The following is a 25,311-nucleotide window of genomic DNA, read 5'->3' on the forward strand; positions in this document are numbered from 1 at the left end:
CATGGGCTTAAAAGCATTGCCAGAGTTGTTTCATTGATTGGATTATGCTGTATCTTATGATGGGTGCTGATCAAGCTAGACTCTGCAAGCCATCTGTGTATGGTCTGGAAAGAGAGTTTAAAAACGATCAGAACTTGTTTAGTCTTACGGGGAGGGCTCTGGTTCATGAATGTTGTGGACTAAGGGCAACAAGTTTTACTCTTCAGATCTAGTGTTACTTGTTTGCCTCGAGTCTCTCTGATGGTGCTGGCTGATGGTATCCCAGGTGAAATTTAGAGATGACTTAGCGAGCAACTTTATGCTTTTTAACTGCAGCACTGCTCTATATCATTAGTTGCCTTCGGATGTTTCTAGTTCCACCAATCGTTGGCTATGTCTTATATATAACTAAACATTTTTAATAGATCGCTTTAAGCTTCTAAAACTAAGAACTGTGTAAGGTTAAGATGATGAATATTTAATAAAAAAACATTTGGTGTTTGCATGTACTCTTTTGCTTGTTAGACAGCAGGTTCTCCACAGGGGATTGATATGGGTTGTGGTCTTCTGAATATGATGTGTTAATGCATGGTTTGTGAGTTCTTTAGTACAGTGATCTTGGTCATGCGGTTAATGTATGTTATACTTGTTATTGTCATACAATTTGCTGGCATTTGTGACTGTATCAAGAGTCAAGAGACGGTCCCAAGTGATGTGTCCTATCGATAGAGCAATTGGCGCAAAAGTGGAAAATTGAATGGAAGATAAGAAAACTGCAGCAGAATTTAAAAATGTTTTCCTGCGGTAGCTCTAAATTTATATCTAGAAAGAAAAAATAAAAAATGTCTGAGTTGCAAGAAATATTCATATGATAACTCACTTGCATAAAGTTTTTTTGAAGATGAGGATTGTTCTTATGATAAGTCACTCTAAACTCGAAATCAAGGAGACTTTTTCTCTCTTTTTGCATTCCATGGGGATTGAGCTCAGTTTTCCTTTGTCTAGTATAGTGCCAAATCACAATATTGGGTTCAAGGGATATATTATGATTTAACCCCTCATTATAGATGATATGCATCTCATGTAAGCTTACAAAGTTGTTGCCTTATCTAGCACCAGAACTGAGTAATTTTCTAAAGGTAGGGGTCACTAATTAGTACTGAAATTGGCGATCCTGAGAGAAAATGATTCCAATACCATTATGTAGGAATAAATTTATCTCTAAAAGGAAATGACAAAACATGCATAGGAAGAAAATATCACAAAATTGTTGATGCTGCAAGAGACATCCACATGTAAACTCAATGTATAAAATTTTCAGGACATTCAGTTTTGGTTTTGCCTTTCAGTATAGTGCCAAAATACCCAATTTGGGGGTCAAGGGGGATGTTATGGTTTAGAACTTCATCATGGTTGAGATGCATTCTATATGATCCTGTAAAAGAAGTTGCCATATATCAGGAGCATAGTGTAATTTTCCAAAGATAAGGGCTACTAATTACTACTTAAATTGGCTAAGCCGGGACAAAATGATCTTAATTCTATTGCAAGGAAAGTTAAAAGGTGGTGCATAAGGGGCTTTAAATTGCTATTCAGAAAAAGCAATAGAACATGCCCAAGAAGAACATGTTGCAACTAGTTGATTCTGCTAGAAAAATCCACCTAATAACTCAATAATGTGAAGTTTTTTTAAGATGAGGAATGCTACTATGATCCAACTTGTCCAACCCAGAAATCAAGGAGCCATAGTGTCAATATTTATCCCTTTCCACCAGATATGGTCTGAGCTCAGTTTCTCTGCTGGTATAGTGCCAAAACACCCAATACTGGGACTTGTAGTTAGCACTTCATTACAGTAAAGATTTATCTGATGTTAACTTTATGGAAGGTCATTTTTCAGATACAGGGGATATTTACTAGTGTTAAGATAAAATGATCTCAGTGCCCTTGGACTTTGAATAAATAAACAAATAAGTGCATGAGAGGCTCTAAATTTATATGCAGAAGAACAAAACATGCCCCGTTGTCCAACAAGAGCATATTGCAAATAGTTGATGCTAGTAGAAACATTCACAGAATAACTCAACTATATGAAGTTGTTTAAGAGGAGGAAAGCTACAATAATCAAATTTTCCTAACCTTGAAATTAAGGAACTGCAGTATCTTGATCAATCCTTTCCTATCCCATGTGGTTTGATTTCAGTTTTCCTTGTTGTCTTTTGTAGTGCAAAAACACCCATTATTAGACTAGGAGATGCATCTCATTGTGATCCTACAGAAGTTGTCGCTATATCTAGAACCAGAACTTAGGCTAATTTTTCAAAAAATAGAGTTCTTTGATAATTAGTGATCATGAGACAATGTAGTGATGCATTAAGCCAAATTAAAAGAAGAAGAAGAAGAAGACTCCATGCATAAGCAATAGTGCACCCAGGAAACGAATTAAATGGATGCCCATAAGTAAAATAGCCCCTGCTCATTAGCAAAGAAAGAGAAGAGGCTCGAAACACCTCATCATGAATACTGAATTACAACTTGCTTTCTGTGGAGCTCCTTCGATAGTCACCATGACAACATTAGCTTCTACGGTAGAAGCTTACATGTCAGGACGTTTAGGTCTTTAAACAAAGGGAAGATTTTTTTTGGTCTCTATGAACCTAGAGTGGACGTGTCCTTGAATCTTGACTATGAGGTAGCTTTATCAAGGTTTAATATAATGGCTGTTATTTTTTTTAAACATATCATGGCTATTGTAATGTTATTAGGGCTAATATATCCGTTTCGGCAATCATGTTGTCATGTGTAATAACAAGAAAAATAATGAGGGTTATAACATGTTGTCTAGTGTTAATTAGTGATATATTATAATGTAAATAATGGTCATTGCTTTATTTATATAATTTCTCTTATAAAATATGATTTCTTTTCAAATTCAAATTCTCTGTATTCATTTTTCTTAAAAAATACAGTACGCTCTCTTCTCCTCCTAATTAAGAAAAACTCCTTTTGGGACATTTGGTATACGGTGATCATCCCAAAATCAAGGGTGATATGGGCGGAAATAATGAGATCGCCGGGTTTAGTTATACCATGATGATGCTACATGGCAGCGATTACAAATCACTGCTCAACCAGTGATAGAAAATCTACTCTTAAGGTCGAGTATCCAAGATCACACTAGGGTAGCAATCTTAGGATGAAATTTAAAGACAAACATGCCCCTCAATCCATAAAAAAAAAATAGTATATCAGGATACCTAATATATTATATCAATAATATATATTAAATTATATCAATATTACATATATTATTTTTATGATATATATTATATTCTAATATATTATTATTATCATATTATTTTTTATTATAGTTTTAAATTATAATAGAAACATATCATTGTACTTTATATGAAATTATTTAATATATTATTTTTATTTGCCTTATTTTTCTAATCAAAGTAAATATCAGTATTAAAATAATAATATATTAGTATAACTAAAAATATTAATTCTATAATAATAATTAATATATTTATATAGAATTAATATATTTATAAATATATTAATAATTTATTATAATATATTTTATATGATTAAAATATATTTTATGGAATATATCAAAGGTAGTTTTCGTATTGTATGGTCAGTGATCTTGGATGCCCATGGAATACCAAACAAGTTGCTCATGGATATTCGAAAATTTTAATCATTAGAATATAGTATACCGAATCTGATAATCTTATATCATTCGGGATCAGATTAACTCGGAGTAAGGATCACCATGGTGATCCCATTTGGGTCACCAAATGTCATCTTTAGGGTCTGTTTGGATATTCCTGTAGGAATTGGAATTGTTGGCTTGCCCAGCTTGCATCTTCTAAGAGCTTGTCCAAGTCCTATCTTAAGTCCTAGCTTGCGGTCTTTTTGGTCTATAAGAAGAAAAGAAAGATCCATGAAGATCCCTTTTTTCTTTTCTACAGGATTTGGGTTAGAGGTGGGGTTGACAAGAACCATGCTCAAATTAGTGGTCCAATTCATGAATTTAGCAGAAAATTTAGCTTAATACTGCTGGATTAGCCAAATAGGCCTTTGGAAAGATACTAAGTAGGCGAATATCCTATTATAGTGCATGAATGGGAGGCGTGAATAAAGTACACATATGGAAAGAATAGGAAGATAGAGAGAATAGAGCAAATGAAGATGAGGCGTGCTTAGCTCTTGGGACATACTAGTAGAAATAAGCCCTCCTCTATAGTTCTGCCCTCTTTTTCTTTTATTTTTTTTTGTTAAAGCGGATATATTATACATGGCGGATACGGATACACCCAAAAGAGTCAAAAGATAACAATTTTCGGAGCACTCCAGATAAGTCCTCCTCCACCAGCCATAAGGTTTTTTCAGAATGGTTAGCCACATAGGGCTCGTTTGGTTCACGGGAAGTATTTTTCCTCCTAGGAATATGATTCCTGGAAAGCAGATTCCTAGGAAGAGGATGCATAGGAAAGTACTTTTGGCATGTTTGGTTGACCATAGGAAAGTGACAAATTTTCAAAGTGCTTATGTTTGGTTGACCATCCACTTTCTTGGGAAAGTTATGTATAATTCCTATTATATCCTTAATAAAAATTAGGTTTTTAATGCTTCTTTAATGCTGAAGGGTCTTTTCAGGAAAAAAATAAAAATGGAGTGATTCCCGCCTCATGGAAAAGTAACTTTCCCATGAAATGTGGAAATCATATTTCCATAGAAATACAACTTTTCCGTCTCTCCTTTGAAAACTCTAACCAAATAAGAGGTATCTCATTACTTTTCCGTTGACCACACTTTCCCCCTTCTTTTCCTGCGAACCAAACGAGCCCATAAGAGGTTATTTAATACGCAGCCCTGTTGGCCTCACGATACACATACTTGGCCTAAACGACCATCCCCCCACATACCATAACCTGAATGTCCCTAAGAAGCGGGTGGCTGTCGCCTGCACCACCCACACTCCGTTGGATCCAATCGATGACTGTTGTGGAGTCACCCACTAGTACTATAGCACATGCAGACAAAAACCATCGGGCATAACTCAAACCCGACCAAGTTGTTCTCAGCTCCGCTCTCGGAACCGAAATGTCGAAGATTTGGCGGCCCCCGCCGCAATAACCCTGGAGTCCGGACCTCTGATGATGAAACCCGCCCCTCTACTGCTCTCGCCATCCAGTACACACCCATCAAAATTTACCTCGAGGAAGCTTGAGGGTGGGGGCTCTTAGGTGAAGAACATCGTGCGGAGCGCTTCATGAGCAGAGGAGGAGCTCCAAGTGTCCCGAGCTATCAAGGGTCCATCCAACAAGTATGATTGAATAATCTCAGCTGCCTGACTCCAAGCTCGCTCAACCACAAGTCGAGGAGGAAACCAGCTCTCATCGAACGTCCAGGTATTCCTGGACAGCCAGGTTTGATACGCCACATAAGTCACCACGGTAGCCGTCTGCCTGAAGTGTGGTGATGCCGCCCACTGCCTGATCATTTGCAGAAAGGACGTCAAGTCGCGCCAGCTACCGAGAGGGACTTTAGCAATCTCCCAAATCCTCTTGGCACGGTGGCATTGGAACAGTGCATGGTCCACTGACTCATCCGCCTGACATGCCCTTACTCCACAGAACTAGTCTCATCAGTAGCCTGCCCCAGGCCACCTTTTAAAGAAACAATGCTGCTCTCGGATGCAAACCAAACCGTCGGACCCAGCCGCAGTCGACCCCTGTGTCCGGCACACTTTGGATGAGGTCGAGAATATCGCCAACCTGGACTCTAGATCTGCATGTCGTGCTCCATACCTGCGCATCAGGGCCGAAAAATACTGGAACTGGTACTGACTGGATCCTCTCTGCAAGTTGATCACCAAATAACTGGGCTAAGCGGGTAGTATCCCAGCCCGCCCCATCGGGCCTCAGGAGGTCACACACTCTCAGCTCTCTCGGGACGTCGATGCTCACCATAGTCGTCTACCGCCCTACTGAAAGTAAGTCTACCCCAGGAGTCTGCCACCGCATCCACGCTCTATCCGTCGCCTATCAGCCACCTGCAATGAGACAAAATCAAAGGCACATTCCTGTCGATCTCCTGCCATAAGGAGGAGCAGCGCCGACTCTTGGCATGAGTCTCGCCAATCCAAGCCGGACCATATCGCGACGCCTTCACCTGACTCCAAAAACACTGGGGCTCCAGGATGAATCTGGCCACGTGCCGGGCGGTCAAAGCCTCTCTCCTCGTCAAGAGAGACTATACCTCTAGCCTGCCAGCTCGAGTCGGAAGACAAATCGACTCCCAAGCTATGAGGTGCATCCCATGGCCCCCGCCGAGAGACCCCTAGCTAAATCCCCAGCACCATTTTCGGGATAATAGTGTGAGACATGAGGTAAACCGACATGGAAGATAGGACCGATCTAACCAAGGCGACTCTACCCATCATGGAAAGTGAAGCCGCTTCCAGCCCTCTAGCCTCTCCTTGACATGCTGCACCACCTCCATGCACTCGGATATGCACAGTCTCCTCTCGGACATAGGAACACCTAGATAGCCCCAGGGCCCCTCCTGCTCTCTCATCGCCTAGAGTGCTTAGATCTCCTGTTGAACCCGCAACTCTGTACTGGGGCTGAAGTAGATGGCGGACTTGTGGACGTTCACCCGCTGCCTAGACACCTCGCAATAATTCTCCAGGACCTACTTCAACACTCGCGCATCCTTCTTGAAGTTGTAGCGCAACCCTCTCGAAGCGCCCCGTCCCTATTGGATGCATAGGATTGGGAAATTGGAAGTGACTGACCAAGGATGAGAGGGAGAGAGTGGATGACTATTATTATTTATTGAGGCCACATGGTAAGCTTATCTAATTTGAAAAATCAGAGGCAATTGAAACATATGGGATGAGGAGGCTCCAACGCCAAAAAGTTGGCATCTTAGATTCTGAATGCTAAAACCATGACAGTTTGAATATCCAGCTGCTGAACATCTTTGCAATTTGAAACCTACATCAGGTGCTAAACTATCCAAATTGGAAACTTGGGATACCCAACTTTTGGCATCTAAATACTTAAATGTTGTTAGACCATTCCATGAGATCAAGGATGGTCTCAAGGGTGCCAAAATTTGAAATTTGATTTGAATGCTATATCAATGATGTTGGATTGTTTAGATGCTAAGAACTTAGGATTAGAGCTAAATGAGTCGGAGAATTAGGACTCCACATTTTGAGCCTTTGAGTGCCAAAAAAATTTAGTATCGAAGGGTTCGGATGCCAAGACCCCGGCAACCAAGGATTTGGAAACTAAAAACACTAGAATTCGAACAGTGTAGAAAGGAGGCGATATGTAGAGTGCATGACTAGGGCTTTATGGATGTAGAAATTTCGTATTTAGGGGCATATCATTAAATGACATCAAATTGGATCTAACGGTAAGGGAGGTGTCATTAGGGTTTGTAGCCTACTAGTCAAGCATTGGATGGTGAGCTTACTTGCGATCATTTGATGCTTTGAGATATGTGCTAGATATGTGATGCTTTGAGATATGTGCTAGATTTGTATAACCTTTTGGAGGTATAGTCGTAAACAATGAAAGCAACATTAAGTTTGTCTTTTTCGCTGCACAATATTCGGAAGAGATTCTAGATTTTCTGGAAGAATTATGAGTCTTGTTTCGTTTTTTCTTCATCATTTTTTTTTCTGACTTTATTAGCAGTATTTATGGATGATTAGCATTAGTCGCTGTCGTATAAAAAAGAGAAAAAAAAAGGAAGTGGCAAAATTGAAGTATGGTCTGGTTGTTGGCGTTGGTTATTGGCCGTTCGAGAAGAATTTGAAAAAATAGAAATTCTATTCTCCAGTTATCCCAGCTTGCAATCTTCTCCATTTCGGTCCAATGCCGCCTCCGACCCCTCACGGCCGCGCCTTCGCCACCCTCCTCTCCAACCGTCCCAAGAAGAAGCCCTCCCCTCGTCCAAACCCTTTCAAAGCCCTCAATCCCCGCTCCAAAACCCCACCCAAACCCGACCCCAAACCCCCGGAACCTGTCTACATGCGCTCCACCATCCATAGGATCTCCTCCATCCTACGCTACTCCCCGTGGGAGGACGCCCAGGCCGAGCTCCGGCACCTCGCCGTCCGCTGGGACTCCTTCACCGTCAACCGCGTCCTCAAGACCCACCCCCCATTGGAAAAGGCCTGGCTCTTCTTCAACTGGGCCGCTCGGCTCCCGGGCTTCAAGCACGACCACTTCACATACACCACCATGCTTGACATCTTCGGCGAGGCCGGGCGGATGTCGTCGATGTGGCATGTGTTCGATGAAATGCAGGAGAAGGGAATTGCGATCGATGCGGCTACTTACACCTCTTTGATGCATTGGTTGTCGAAAGATGGCAACTTGGAGGGCGCGGTGCAGGCGTGGGACGAGATGATGCGGCAGGGGTGCCGCCCGACCGTCGTCTCCTACACGGCGCTCATGAAGATCCTGTTTGATCATGACAGGCCCAAGGAGGCTGCTGCAGTCTACAGGGAGATTCTCGAGGTCGGGCTGACGCCGAATTGCCACACGTACACGGTTCTGATGGAGTATCTCGCCGGAGCTGGTGAGTCGTTCAGTTTATTCTTTGAAAGTTGATGATTGTAGTTTTTTGCGAAAGTTTTTTTTTCCCCCCGAGTTATGTGTTGTGTTACACTTTTGCTGAATACCTTTTTTTTTTTTTTTTTTGATTTTTCAAGATCTCCAAATATGATAGCCAAATGATCCTATTGGAAGAATATATTCTTGTTTGAGAATTCATTTCATAATTTTGAGCTTCTTTTTTATGACTGACTCTCGTTTGAGAATTCATTTTCATCTGGGCTTTAGATGAGAATTGGCCGTGTATTAAGTGTGAGGGATGACTCTATCGGGGAGGTGTACGAATTGCTCCAGTTTGACTCAGGCAATGATGGAATGGCGGTGGCCATCTCCACTGAAGCACAAAAGATTAACGTTGAGGATAGAGTTTTTCTTTCTTTTTTGGCGTGGTGCGCGGGAGCGGGGTGTGGTGTGGTGGTTTGAAACGTTATCCTCTTATTTTATTAGAAGATATTGGGACAATATTAAATTTGTAATATTTTTAGATTTAGGTTTTAGTGGTGTGAGGTAGTTATCTGTAATTTAACTTGGTTGGATTGGGTACCATGGGTGTATGTTTGTAGGTAGTTACTTGAGGTGTGTTATTTTGTAAGTGTGATTATCAATAGTTATTGCTGGAAACTATATATGTTAATGATAGTGGCTATGCTATGGATAGCAGAGATAAAAAAATTCGAGAGTTTATCAGCTTCTTTTAGAAGATATCTATGAGGTTGCTTCCTCTTCTAGTAGGTTGGATTCTGTTTATGTTTGAAGTCAACTAGATTCCTTCCTTTTATATTGCATGGGAAAGGCATATAATAAAATGTTTCTCTGGACAACTGCAATGAAAATCTTAGGAAGCACGGGTTGTGAAAGGCGCTAGGGTCAATGTCAAGGGCTAGAAAGTGAAGGGGAAGACCTAAGCTAATATGGATGGAAGCTATAAAAAATTTCTTAGAAAGAATGTAACATCTAAGGTTGTGTTATGAATCCACCGTATTTGGGTGGATGACCACTTAACCTTCACCTCTTGAGTTTTCCCACCTCTTGGGTTTTCTATCTTTTGTAACTCCTAGATGTGTCCCTTATCCCTTGGGTATGTCTATATTCATCCACCTTTTCATCTTTTCTTGTCCTTTAATTGTCTTGTGATTATGACTATTATATCTCCTCATTATCACCATTATATCTCCTCATTATAACCCTAGGCCTATAAAAAGGTACCTTGAGGAGGATGAAAGGAACACAAGTGAAAAAAGAAAGAAAGGCATAAAAAGGAATGAGAAATACTATTAGTTCCTGAAGAACTAATTTTCTACAATTTCTGTATCTTGTTTATTTTCTTGTCTCCAATCTCTTTACCCTTTATTTTACAACACGTTATCAGCACGAAGGCTCTACCAATTGTGGAAGTACGTGGTGTTCCTTTTACAAGAGATTTTTTTTGTGCCATTCTCCAATCTCTATAAGTTTCTTTCTCAAATTAGTATTCTCAATATCTAATTTGTGTTTTGCATGATTGACATGGAATGGTCATATTGTTCTTTTGCAATGTGTATCATGCCTTTATTCTTGAAGAAAGTATAGAACAATATTATTGTTTATATGAATATTACATGATACAAATCCTATGATTCTTGTTTGTAGAGAATGTCGAATCTTACCAAACTTGAATTCGTTGCTCTTGATATTTCTGGCAAGAATTACTTATCTTGGATCCTTGATGCTGAGATCCATCTTGATGCAATAAACCTTGGAAATACTATAAAGGAAGAAAATCAAGCGTCCCTGCGGGATCGTGCTAAAGCAATGATTTTCCTTCGGCACCATCTTCATGAGGAATTGAAAACTGAGTATCTAATGGTAAAAGATCCCCTCATTTTGTAGAATAGTTTAAAGGAGAGATATGAGCACCAGAAGTGCGTAATCCTCCCAAAAGCTCGATATGATTGGATGCACCTGAGGTTGCAAGATTTTAAGAGTGTTAGTGAATATAATTCTGCACTCTTTAAAATCAGCTCACTTTTGAAATTATGTGGTGGGAAAGTCACCGATGAGGATATGTTAGAGAAGATATTTACTACTTTTCATGCCTCAAATGTGCTCCTGCAGCAGCAATATCGAGAGAGAAAGTTCACAAAATATTCTGAACTTATATCTTGTCTTCTAGTGGCTGAGCAAAATAATGAGCTTTTATTAAAAAATCACCAATCTCGTCCCACTAGTTCCATACCATTCCTTGAAGCGAATGGCACATCATTCCCTGAAGCGAATGATAAATCATTCCAAAAGAATCGTGGATATGAGAGAGGACGTGGTAGAAAAAATTATCATGGTGGCACCCGAAGTGAAATCACCAAAAGAAGAATTAACAAGCGGGATGCACCGTACCACCAGAAGTGGAATAACCAGAAGTGGAATAACTCAGATAAAAGAGAAGGCTCCCAGAATAAAAAGAAATATGAAGATGTGTGTTATAGATGTGGTATGAATGGACATTGGTCGCGTACCTGTTGTACGCCTAAGCATTTGGCAGACCTCTACCAAGCTTCTTTGAAAGAAAAAGAAAAAGGAATTGAAACAAATTTTGCTGAACCATCAACACATTTCAAAAACTCTAATGGGGTTGATATTACTCATCTTGATGTTTCTGATTTCTTTGAAGATCCTAGTGGTAGAATTGATCATTTGATTGGTGGTGGAAGTGTTTCCTTTAATTAGTGCATTTTTCTTTATCATGTTGTAAGACTTTATGTTATATTTTGAGTAATAAAGTTTTACATATGTTTTGCATCTTTGTAGAGGCATGGGTCTTACTGATGAATTGAATGGTGATGATGTTTGTCTAGTAGACAGTGCTGCAACTCACACAATTCTTACAAATAAGAAGTATTTTCAATGCTTAAAATTAAGCAATGCCAATGTCAATACCATATCGGGTTCATCGAATTTAATTAAAAGATCCGGAAGAGCATATATCATGTTGCCAAAGGGCACAACATTTTGTATTGACAATGCTCTATTTTCTTCAAAGTCTAGAAGAAATTTATTGAGTTTTAAAGATATACGTCGTAATGCTTATCATATTGAAACCATCGATGAAGGCAACAAAGAGCTTCTTCTTATTACTCAAATGAATTCGGGTCAGAAGCTCGTTTTAGAAAAGTTGCCTGCTTTCTCATCTGGGTTGTCTTATACATTGATGAGAATGATTGAATCAAATGTTGTGATGCACCAAAAGTGCACTAATCCAAAGATATTTACGATTTGGCATGATCGCCTTGGACATCCAGGTTCTATAATGATGAGGAGAATTATTGAGAATTCATTTAGGCATCCATTAAAGAACCAAAAGATTCTTTTACCAAGTGATTATCCATGCTCTGCTTGTTCTCAAGGTAAATTGATTGTTAGGCCATCCCCCTCAAAACTTGTTGTTGAATCTCCTTTATTTTTACAAAGAATTCATGAAGATATTTGTGGGCCTATACATCCATCATGCGGACCATTAGATATTTCATGGTTTTGATCGATGCATCAACTAGATGGTCACATGTTTGTCTTCTTTCTACTAGAAATGTTGCATTTGCTAGACTTCTTGCTCAAATAATCAGATTGAGAGCACAATTCCCTGATTATCCAATTAAGACAATCCAATTAGATAATGTAGGTGAATTTACACCTCAAGCTTTCAATAGCTATTGCATGTCAATTGGAATTGATATTGAACATCCTGTTGCTCATACACATACTCCAAATGGTTTAGCTGAATCATTTATCAAAAGACTTCAGTTGATTGCTAGACCTTTGCTTATGAAATCAAAATTACCTGTTTCTGCTTGGGGATATGCTATATTGCATGCAGCATCATTAGTTCGGGTTAGACCATCTGCTTATCATAAATATTCTCCCTCGCAACTTGCATTTGGTCAACTACCAAATATTGCTCATCTTCGCACTTTTGGTTGTGCTGTGTATGTTCCAATTGCACCCCCACAACGCACTAAGATGGGTCCTCAACGTAGACTTGGTATATATATTGGTTTTGATTCTCCATCTATCATTAGATACCTTGAGCCCCTTACAGGAGATTTGTTTAAGGCACGTTTTGAGTATTGTCATTTTAATGAAACAATCTTCCCATCTTTAGGGGGAGAAAAGTCGGTGCCTAAAGCACGACGTGAAATCACTTGGAATAATTTACCCTTATCTCAATTTGATCCTCATACAAATCAATATGAACTGGAAGTTCAGAGTATTATACACTTGCAAAGTGTTGCAAATCAATTACCGGATGTATTTACTGACACCAGAAGTGTAGTAAAATCTCATATTCCAGCTGTTAATGCTCCAGCAAGGATTGAGATCCCAGAAAGACAACTTGCAAATAAAGCAGCGAATGAGTCTGAGGCACTTCGGAAGCGATGAAGACCTATTGGGTCGAAAGATAAGAATCTCCGAAAGAGAAAAGTACAAAGAAAAGAAACTAGCACTTCTGAAGAGGCCATACCCACAAAACAGACCATAAAAGTTGGTGCTCCTGAAGAGACCATAACTCCCATTCTAAAATCTCCAGAAATATAACCTCCTGAAGAGGAACCTTCTGAAGAGTTATCCCCTGAAGAGGAAGATATACTTGAAAATAATGAGGTCTCAATACATTATGTAAGCACAGGAGAAATATGGGATAGAAATAAAACCGTTGTCGACAACATATTTTCATTTAAAGTGGCTCTTGACATTACCAGAAGTAATGTTAGCATTACCAATGGTAATGAGTAAAGTGAGCCAAAGACCATCGAAGAATGCCGACGTAGAAATGATTGGCCAAAATGGAAAGAAGCTATTGAGGCTGAATTAAACTCATTAGCAAAAAGAAAAGTTTTTGGACCTATAGTCTAAACTCCTAAAGGTGTAATGCCCGTTGGATATAAGTTGGTATTTGTACGGAAGCGCAATGAAAATAATGAAATTGTGCGATATAAAACACGACTTGTTGCACAAGGTTCCTGCAGAAACCTGGGGTTGATTATGAAGAAACTTATTCCCCCGTTATGGATGCAATTACATTCAGATTTTTGATTAGCTTGGTAGTTATAGAAAAATTAGATATGCGGCTGATGGATGTGGTCACTGCATATTTATATGGATCATTGGATCATGATATATACATGAAAATCCCTGAAGGATATAAAATGCCTGAAGCATGTAATTCAAGTACATCCCGAAGCATGTATTCTATCAAGCTTCAAAGATCGTTATATGGGTTGAAGCAATCCGGGCACATGTGGTATAATCGCCTCAACGAATATTTATTGAAGGAGGGATTTGAGAATAATCCTATATGCCCATGTGTTTTCATTAAGAAGTTAGAATCCGGATTTGCTATTGTTGCGGTTTATGTTGATGATCTTAATCTTGTTGGAACTCCTGAAGAGCTCACAAGAACCGCCACTTATTTGAAAAATGAGTTTGAAATGAAAGATCTTGGAAAAATAAAATTTTGTCTCGGTCTACAACTCGAGCATTTTCCAAATGGAATCTTTGTTCATCAGTCAATATATACAGAAAAAGTCCTGAAGCACTTTTATATGGATAAAGCTCATCCTTTGAATACTCCAATGGTTGTTCGATCACTTGATGTGAAGAAAGACCCATTTCGTCCTTCTGAAGAGGATGAAGAAATTCTTGATCCTGAAGTACCATATTTGAGTGCTATTGGTGCACTAATGTATCTTGCAAATTGCACTCGACCTGATATAGCCTTTGCAGTCAACTTATTGGCAAGATTCAGTTCTACTCCAACTCGAAGACATTGGAATGGGATCAAGCATATACTTCGTTACCTCCGTGGAACAACTAATATGGGATTGTTTTATCCTAATGGATCAAACTCACAATTGATTGGATATGCAGATGCTGGCTATCTATCTGATCCACACAGGGGTCGATCTCAAACAGGATATTTGTTTACTTGTGGAGGTACTGCTATATCATGAAAATCTGTGAAGCAAACATTATCTGCTACTTTTTCGAATCACTCGAAAATTATTGCTATCCATGAGACAAGTCGGGGATGTATTTGGCTGAGATCAGTAATTTAGCATATTCGAGAAAAGTGTGGTCTATCCACAATCAATGATAGCCCAACAGTTTTGTATGAAGATAATGCTGCTTGCATCACCCAGATTAGAGGAGGCTATATTAAAAGTGATAGAATGAAGCATATTTCACCTAAGTTCTTTTATACTCATGAACTTCAGGAGAAAGGTGATATTGACTACGGTCAAGTGAACAATTGGCAGATTTATTCACCAAGGCATTGCCAACTGCAACATTTAAGAAGATTGTGCATAACATTGGAATGCGACAACTTAAAGACATTTGATCATGCACTTTTCAGGGGGAGTCAAGGACTTGAAGTTTTGTACTGGTTGTACTCTTTTTCCTTCGCTAAGGTTTTGTCCCACTGGGTTTACTTTTGCAAGGTTTTAATGAGGCAATCCTAAAGCACTTGATGGTACACAAGAATACTGCACTCTTTTTCCTTCGCCATTGGTTTTTTCCCACTGGATTTTTCCTTGGCAAGGTTTTAACGAGGCATGTTCTTTGTGTGTGGTCATCCAAGGGGGAGTGTTATGAATCCACCGTATGTGGGTGGATGACCACTTAAACTTCACCTCTTGAGTTTTCCCACCTCTTGGGTTTTCCATCTTTTGTAACTCCTAGGTGTGCCCCTTATCCCTTGGGTATGTCTACATTCATCCACCTTTTCACCTTCTCTTGTCCTTTAATTGTCTTGTGATTATGACTATTATATCTCCTCATTATCACTATTATATCTCCTCATTATAACCCTAGGCCTATAAAAAGATACCTTGAGGAGGATGAAAGGAACACAAGTGGAAAAAGAAAGAAAGGCATAAAAAGGAATGAGAAATACTATTAGTTCCTGAAGAACTAATTTTCTACAATTTCTGTATCTTGTTTATTTTCTTGTCTCCAATCTCTTTATCCTTTTATTTTACAACAGGCTGCGTATTGAGGAATAATAATCCTATATCAAATGGGTTAAGGACTCTTGTGGTGCTTTATACTCTTAGGCCCATCCATCTAAATATTCGGTTTTTAGATAGGATCTTAACATGGTATTTGAGCCCATTGATCTTTCTTCCTTGCCAAAACTTCCACGCTCCCACTTACTAATCAACACGTCACCCCTTGTTCTAGATTCCAGGTTCTATCCATCGGGCTCTACATGTGAGAGGGGGTGTTAAGGAATAATAGTCCCACTTTGGATAAGTCAAGGACTCTTGTGGTGTTTATATACTTTTGGATCCATCCATCAAAATGCCTGAATTTTTAGATAGGATCTTAACAAGAATGATTAGTGAATTAGTTGACCACAAATAGTTAGGACCAAGATCTATTGTGCCGGAACCGGAGCTCGGACCGGTTGTCCGGCGGCAAGGTCGATACGCCTCCGTACCATTGCCGGGCCCATACTGACAGTAGAGGAGGCGGGGGAGGAAGAATGGGAGAGAGAAAAAGAGAGAGAAGGGGGAGAGAGGGAGTGGAGGCCGACAGAGGGCTGTTAGAGGCTGGCGATTCGTGCGGAGGAGGCGGACGAGGGGCTCTGCCTCCTCTGTGCGGCTCGCTAGCCTCCGCGACCCTCTCTCTCTTCCTTCCTCTACCTCTCCCTCCCTCCCCCGCACACTCTCTCTCTTTTTCTCTCTTTCCTTCTCCTTCTCTCCCTCCGTCGATGGATTTTCATTTCGGTTGTCGGAACCGTCTCAGTCCGTTGTCGGTACAGCTCGGTACTCCTCAAACTGCTCGGTTCGAGACGGTTCTGCCGACTATAGTTAGGTCAAGGCTTGATGGTTATGGTTATGGCATGAGGGATGATGTAGAAAATAATTTTGTGGGATAAATTATGCTGTCTTTTGGATGCAAATGAAGCTATTTTGTTTTATTTTGAGGTCCAAAGAATCTTTGGTGTCCTTTTTTCCTTTTTGTTAGCATGTTATGCTAACAAGCAACACTCCACCATTACCTAAAAATTGAAGGGAATGAGAGTCGTGCCTTAGAATCAAAGGAGAGGAACTCAAGAACCCACTTAATCAAAGGTCTAATCATGAACATTGGCTCTTTTATATTAGACGACTACTGCTTATTGGGATCATTATTCTATAAATATCATAATTATATGTTGTAGTTGGATGGAGAAAAGCTCGGTTTTGAATAGGGAGTTGTATTAGGGTGTAGGATGAAAGATATTATTATCTTTTGTTTATAAAAGTAGGAACATAAAATGAATTTTCAGATTTCTGCTTTTAATGATGATTGAGTGAACTCCTTGTGTTCTTTGCTCACAAATGTTCCGAATCCTCCAATCTATATTTATTCTCCTTTCCCTCCAAATAAGAGGAAGAGAAAAAATAATTAAAAGGAAAACATTTATATGATAACTCCAAATCTAATCTTTCACGTTGATTACATCCTTTATATGGATGGTGTCAAGGCGTGTGATAAAATGAATTTCAATATGATGCTAGGACTTGTTGAATGGTATGAACCTAAAAAAGACTCTGCTTAGGACTTGTTAAGACCATTCTTACTGTAAAGAAGGTGGTTCTTTTTGTTTTTTGTGATTTTAGAGAAGCTCGTGTCGTTTATGTCCCTTATTGAAAGAGTAAAATCTTTCATTTGCCTTCATGGGTACAGGCATCTTGGGGTTGTTGCATATTCCATTTGTCCTAATTGTTTTCTTATTTTCGTTCTTGCTCCAATAGATCTTGCATTGATTCTTGTTTCAATTTCATTTCATCACAACCCAAGTGATCCATGAACTAGTTATGCCTCTGCAATCTTTTTGGATCCCTCCTGTAATCATGTCGAGCTTCATGCTTTATTCTTCTGGTAGTTTACATAATCCAGTTGGAATGAGTGGGAACTACTGTTCTATGATCTGTTTTATGTTTCAAGTAAGTCATGAGAATGGCTTGAACCTCTTGGGACATGGGATGCTCAAGACAACATTTATCCTCATGACATAAAATTCTTATTTTCCCAACTGAGCGTCGGATAAGGAATCTATCTGACTCTGTATTAGTTTATATTGGATACTGATCTTAAACATATCATGTTACTTCCATGGTTATCATCCTTTTAGAATATTCTGTTGGACTCAATTTGCTCCCTGTCTAGCAGTTTTGGTTGATTCAGTTTATTCTGTTGTCATTTTCCAAGGGTAGTTGTGGAAATGTTTCTAGTCTGCTTAAAGGGTCTATATTTTACTACGCAAGATGTTTACAGTTGTTTATATCAATCAACTTCAGGTAAATTTGAAGCTGCTCTTGAAGTCATGAGCAAAATGCAAGAAGCAGGAGTTCAACCAGACAAAGCTGCATGCAATATTCTTGTCCAGAAATGTTCTAAAGCTGGAGAGACATCGGCTATGACTCAAATTCTCAAGTATATGAAGGAGCACTCAATTGTTCTCCGTCGTGCAGTATTTTTGGAAGCACTAGAAGCTTTAAAAATTAACTGTGAGAGTGATCATCTCCTCCAAGAAGTAAACCCTCATCTATCTTTTGAAGGTATTGAAGATGATTTAGACTCTGAACCGAGTGTTACTGATACTGCATCTCTTATAGATAGGGGCATTATTCTTAATCTTTTGGAAAGACAGAATTTGATTGCCATAGAACTTGTACTCAGTGAGATGACTAATAAGGATATCAAAATGGATTCTGAACTGATATCTGCTATTGTGCAATCCAGCTGTGCAAATTGTAGGCCATCATGTGCAGTAATGGCATTTAATTACTGTTTAAAAATGAGGAAAAATCTTGATAGAACTGCATACACCTCCCTGCTTGGTCTCTTCATCAGAATCAATGCATTTGAGAAAGTTTTGGAGATTGTTGAAGAAATGATTAAATCTGATACTAGCTTTGGGACATATCTTGTTTCTCTCTTGATATATAAGCTTGGTTGTGCTGGACTTCCTGCTTCTGCTACAAAGATTTTTTATTTATTACCCATGGACCAGAATGTTGTGACGTTTACAGCTCTAATGGATGCTTATTTTCAAGCTGATGAAGTTGATAAAAGTCTTGAGCTCTTTTCAGAAATGAAAAGGAAAGGTATTCCTATTTCATTTGGCACATACAATGTTCTAATAGTTGGTCTAGAAAGGGCTGGCAGAAGAAGTGATGCAGAAGTTTACAGGAAAGAGAAGAGGAGATTTCAGTGGCATGAATATTCTCGAGAGGGAGTTTCAACAGAAGAGAGCTTGTGTAACTGTCTTTTTGGTGCAGATTGAGGCTAGCAGACTCTGCAGCATAAAATATTGTCGTTCTAAGCTGAAGTTTTCTGATCCCCTTTCTAAAGGTGGTTTCATGGTTGAAATCTTCAAACATTTTGTGCTTTGATTATGGGGTTTGTTAAAAGCAATTTTTGAAATGCCTAAAAAAACTTGAAAAGGTTGGATAGAATGATGTGAGGATTTTCTACATCATTTGTCTTTTATCCAGAATCATAACTGGTCTAGAAATGGCAGAGGGGACTTGTGAACCAAATCAAAGAGGAGAGAAGAAGAGAGGGCAATTGTGATCTGTTGACAAGATAAAGGAGTTCTGTAACCATGTTTTTGGTGGAATTGAGGCTTGCAAACCATTCGTTTTATCAACAGAATAGTGAAGTAAGTTCAATTCTGTTAATCTTGTTGAGGACATGATTACATGAATGGTGTATGCATGCGTGTGGAGGCTGCTTACTTTATTTAATTTAGTCAAAGGATAGTGATTTGAAGGCAAAATATTGAAGAAGCACAGAATATAGAGTTGAATGCTTACTATTGAAGGCTTCTAAAAGCACAATTTGCAACATTATAAATCTCGGCACCGAGTGGATGTCATGTAAAACTGAGAGGAAACTGGAGAATTTGAATTGACATTAAGTTTCTTGGAGGAAAGGGAAGAATGAGCTACTTGCTGAACTTTCTTTGCCAAAATCAGCGAGTGTTTATATTTGGGAGGTGTAGACCGCAATTTAAGAACAATAGACTCTGCCCACTGATAGGTCACCAAAGGTTGTAAATTATTACTGATTGGAGATTTTTGTTGTTGCAGTTTTTATTACAAAAAAACATGCACATGTAGGTATACAATAAAAGTAATGATAGCATTAATTTTAAGAAGATTTTTGCAGTAATATTATTTTTATTGCTTCCTATCACTCTCATATTCTGTTCTCCAGCTTAAATATTAGAAATTAAAAATTGATTTTATTTTCTCATCCAGTCATGATTCAGTTGAAGCTTCTTTGGAAAATCATCGAAGTACAACCTCCTTTTAATTTGTATGGGCGCCTGAATGTGAGCTGCATGTGTTTCCAGATTATTTGATAGAAAGGCAAAAGTTATAAAACTCAGATTGCATGTTACATGTCTATGACTCTGCTTGCCCTGACCAAATAAAAGTTACAATGGTATTGGCATCAGTTTTTGCCTCGATGAAATAGAATATATTCATATGGCTTCATCTTAGAGATCTTACATTGTATAATAGCCTTTTTCATTCATTTACGGAATTTGTAGTTGGCTATCAAAATTTGAGGATGCAACATCAGGTTCTTTGAAAATTATGGGCATCTTTAAATTAAGCAATTGGAAATCCATCAACTCTTAGGGCCTGTTTGGATAATCCTATTGGATCCTCACGATTGTAACAAAGATTTCTAGGATTCCAGAATATAAGGCTTGGCTAGCCTAGCCCATGTTAACTAGACTTTTTCTAGCCCATTCCTATAGGGAGAAACAAAAAAGACCTGCTGAGGTCCTTTTTTTCTTCCTGTAGGATTCGGATTGCCCTCTCCAAAGCTATTCCTGAGTATTTTATAAATGTAGTGCTAGCCCAACCTATAGACTGTAATTCTATTGGTAGCCCAATTCACGAATCCTACAGGATTTTCAGCCCAATCTTGTAGGAAAATCCAGACAAGCCCTTAGAGAAATTGCGTGAGCTAGACTTATTGTTTTTTGTCATCTTGTTGGCTAGATTCCCAGTACTTGATGATGATTCCTTGAGGAGTTAAGTTTGCAACAAATACATCCTGTGGTTGAATAAAAATCCTTCAAGTCAGGGAGCAGATTGGAGGCCATATTTTCTTTAAAGTGTGGATCATAAAATTGATTCTTTTTGGTTTTCTTGCTTTGCTTGTTTGAATACTGCAATTGCGTTTGAAGATATCATGCATTGATTAGTTTCATGCTTACAAATTCTTTCATTTTATGGGTAATTTCTAGCAATTGCACTTTATATTTTCTTTTCCTGCATTGTTTTGCCTTTTTTTCAACTTTTTTTTTTTTGAGAGCATTGCTTGGAGTGCCACCATTCCTAGGTGATTTCAGGATCTCTTTTCAGAGCTAGCATCGTGGACTGTGGTGCCAACAAGCTGAGTAAATGCCGGTTGGCATCTGCATCGTGCATGCATGTATGTATATGTATGCAATAGATTAGTTGTCATTTTAAGAGTTCTGCAAGCAAGATTCCACTTAGTCTGTATTTTTAGGTTTTCTTGAGTGTAAATTATATCATTCAAGTCAATTTTAAGGTTTTCCTACCAAGGGTATATTTTGGCACTAAGCTTCCATCTTGACTTTCAATCAGCATTGGCTTAAAGATTAGCTTCCATGTTATGAATTTGTGGCGTGGTTCTTGCTGCCACATTTAACATATGTAATCTAATGGTTCTTTAGGATAATCTGCTAACTTATCAGGTTTAGACATAACTCATGCTACTGTTTATGGAAACAAATTTTGCCTAGTTTACTTGGCCTATTCATTTAATACATCTAATGTTTGAGTCTAATATGCTAAAAATTTCATTTTTCTGGTTTATTTGTGGTTTTGATTCATCAGTTTTTGTTAATGTGAGACGACTTGACAGATTGGCCTCATAATTCAGAGATTTGACAGCTTGGCTCATTTGAGCTCAAATCATTCATTTATTATGGAGATTGCTGCTTTTAGTGTATATTTCAGAATCACTTTAATATTACTACTCATATCAGTTCAAGATGCCGCATTTCAGTGAACCTTTTATCTAGTTCCTTGCGCTGTAATTGTTAATTGCTAATCTTTTCCCTGTTGTGGATGTATGTTATATTGGCTTGTTAATTTTTCTTCTTTGAATCTTTCTTTCCTTTCATATTATTTTTTAAGCCACGATTTATTCTTAAATGTTAGGAGCTTTCTTCTGCATGAGTTACTTATCAGGATCAACAGCTGTCCAAGTATATTTGAAATTTTGAACTTCATCTAATATTATACCAAATCTGGAATTTTTGATCATCCAAATTTTTGAGTATTTGCTTGATCTGCTTCATTTATTTGCTTTCTGTGTTGTTTTACACTTTCCACTTTTTTTGGAAAATTCATCGAATCACAGACTTTCCATTTAAGATTTTTCTTTCTTGTACTTAATAGCTGTAAAAAGATTATTTTTGATTGATAACTCATTTAAAGTTGTATTTTGTCGCACTTGAATGATATATATGCCGAAATTATTTGTAAGCAATGTAACTTTTCTTTCTTCATATTTATAAGTTTAGCTTTAAAGAAACAAAAACATCTTTGATTTCTAACTTGTTTTTTATTGTCTCCTACAGATTACATATATGTAGAAATTATCCTTAAGCAATGTAGAATTTCATTCTCGACAGTTATTACTTTAGCTCATCATCACCCATCCCATCGAGGATGCTGTAGGCATAGCTATAAAGGAAAAGAAAAATGCTGGATCCTTTCTTTCCTGGTGGGTGTAATATTTAGCTACAAAGGAAAGAATGTTTTTGATTTATAACTTGTTTGAATTTTCTGTCACATATGGATGATGTACATGTTGAAATTGTCTATCATCATTGTAAGCTTTTATCGCAGATGATTATAATGTTAGCTATAAATAGACAAAGATTATAATTTTTAACTCTTTTGAAGTTGTTATTTGCTGCATGCGGATGAAGTATGAGTAAAATATTGGCGAATAGTTGGACCATTCTTTTTTGATGATTATAGTTTTTAGCTACAAAAACTATTAGATTTATAGCTTATTTGAAGTTGAAAGTTGTTTTATAAATTGATACATATACATATATGTGTCTATATGTGTGTGTATGTGTGTGTAGATGTGTGGAGATAAAACTGCCAAAATGGGATGGTATGACTAATATTGTTCCGTTGTATTGCGAAATCAGCATTGGTATAGGCGTTGGGATGCCAAATACATGTACTGGTATGTACCGATGCATTCTGGCCATATCGGACTGTACCAGTAAATATTAGGGCTACCATATCGGCCATACCGTTTGGTAACAATGGTTTTTAAGTTTAGTTTCGGTATGGACCATCATGATCAATACTGTGCCATTGGAAGAAAGATATAGGGTTCCGTACTGGTATTTAAAACCTTGATATCTATATCTATATACATACATATATAGATATCCACACACATATATAATTCTCTGTGGGAAGTGGTATAATTTTTCTGGATTGTTATAGTTTTTCCAATGCTGAAATGAGAAATTGGTTTAGCTCTTAGTTCTATTGTTGCAATACTTAGTACTATCAGAGAGCCAATGGTATAGTTTTGATGTTTCAATAGAGAAGTAGTGTCACTGAAAGCACTCGACTGTGCTGAGAAGATTGGAGTACATTTCCTCCTAGATTTCCTATGTATGTTGGAGACCTATGATGATGTTATGATCAGTATGTAGTCTCTCTCCCTCTTTCCTTCTCCTTCTCCCCTTTGTTTATGGCAGCGAGAAATGGTGAGGTAATTCATAGTGTTACTTTTTAGCACCAGATTAGTCTGTCCTAAATTCATATTTGTCTAGCCATGCAATGATATTGATGAACTTCTAACACAAGCTTGATTATATTTTCTTGAGATCTAATTTGGATAATGCATGCCCATTGTATATTGTCCTGCATAAGTTAGAAGCTGAAAAATTGGAGTTCTGGTTTTCGAGCTGATACTCATTTTCTTGGTATATTTTTACAGTAATCATGTTAATTTTTAACATCTCTTCATTGGATATACGATTGTTTGAGGTTACGTATTATGTGCCTGCATTTTTTTCATTGTTTGTGTATGTTCATGTATTATTGAGATTGTTACTAATTAAAAAAAAAATTTACTCTACTTGCTGCTTAGAATGATCCCCCATGCCAAGTACAAAGTAATTTATGTTTCAGATGTTTTTGTTCGTTCCTTATGGCTGACCGTGGTCCTGTCATTTTCTTCTTGTTTTTCCTCTTGCTCTTTTGTGCTGAGCTGTGTTTGTGAACAATACAGGCATATATGCTTGTTATGTTTGTGAGAGGATATGTGCAATTCAAAGATACATGCAATTTCAATTTTTATTTATCTTTATTAATTTAATTGGTGGCGCCTTACTAACACTCTTTTAAAAACAATTGTAAGGCATTAGAGGATCTTAGCATCTGCGGACTTTAGGAGTATGTTTGGTTGGAGGAAGTTAGAATTTGGAATGGAAAAGAGAATTGAGTGATTTCTCTTCTAGCTGCTTGGTCAGAGAGATTTCTACTCCCATTCCGTTTCCACAGAAAAATGGAAACAATTTAATCCCTCAAAATCCAATCTCAATTCTTCCCTAGTATTCAAATTTTATTTCAATTCCGATTTTAATCATGAACCAAACGTATTAGAGAATATAATCAAACATGCCTTAGATGTGAAGATCAGTCATCCCATAATTAATACTCTACTATCATAATCAAAACTCTTGGGCAAAACAGCCTTCTCCTTATAACTGTACTTTTAATATGTTTACAAAAATAACTTTACAATAGAGACTCCAACCGTCGTGCACTCATTTCTCTTGCATGCACGGCAAATACCAGTTTAGTTTTAAAGCCTTACGGGATGCATCTTTATCTTTCCGTCGACATCATCAGCCGCGCACACGACTACCATACCATTAACATGATGTTCAGTTGTTCACCCCATATTGGGGTTACAATTTGGACAGTGCATCTCCATCCTCTGCCCCAATCTCACATTTGATGATGACAATAACAATAATATATTATAATAATAATATATCTTACTATTAACATGATATTCACCCTATGTTGGGGTTACAATTTGGACAGTGCATCTCCACCCTCTGGCTCCACCTCACATTTGATAATGACAACAACAACAATAATATATTATAATAATAATATATCTTAGTATACAATAACAACAACAATAATTATTATAATAGTATATTATATTATTATGATAATAATAATAATATTATTATCTATAATAATGATATGATTATTATATATTATACATTATTATATCTTATTATATATGAAAACAACATTATTATATAATATTTTATTATTATAATAATAATTTTTTAGTGTACAATGAGATATGTTACTATTATAATATAATAAAAATATATTATTATTGTTTTTGTTATAAAATCATATATTATGTAATAATAAAATTACTAGCATTACTATATAATAAACTATTATTTGTTATAGTAATAATTATTATTGTTGTTGTATAATAATATATATTATTATAACAATAATACATTGTTGTTGTTGTGGTTGTTTTTTTGTTTTTCACTCTACACTTATCTTAAGGCACGCGCATAACACGTGCGAGC

General features: G+C 37.6%; 1 protein-coding gene across 1 annotated transcript; it reads left to right on the top strand.

The window, feature by feature from the left end:
* The first annotated feature begins 7,769 nt into the window (after positions 1–7,769).
* EMB3111 (Tetratricopeptide repeat (TPR)-like superfamily protein) lies at positions 7,770–19,826 on the top strand. The gene is made up of 2 exons (XM_008807978.6): positions 7,770–8,592; positions 17,948–19,826. Exons 1-2 carry the CDS (start codon positions 7,884–7,886, stop codon positions 18,934–18,936), a joined length of 1,698 nt encoding a protein of 565 aa, XP_008806200.5. The 5' UTR covers positions 7,770–7,883; the 3' UTR covers positions 18,937–19,826.
* Positions 19,827–25,311: the final 5,485 nt, after the last annotated feature.

Source organism: Phoenix dactylifera, chromosome 15 (genome assembly GCF_051530095.1).
Source record: "Phoenix dactylifera cultivar Ajwa chromosome 15, Ajwa_hap1_PhDact_Kaust_v1.1, whole genome shotgun sequence".
NCBI lineage: Eukaryota > Viridiplantae > Streptophyta > Magnoliopsida > Arecales > Arecaceae > Phoenix > Phoenix dactylifera.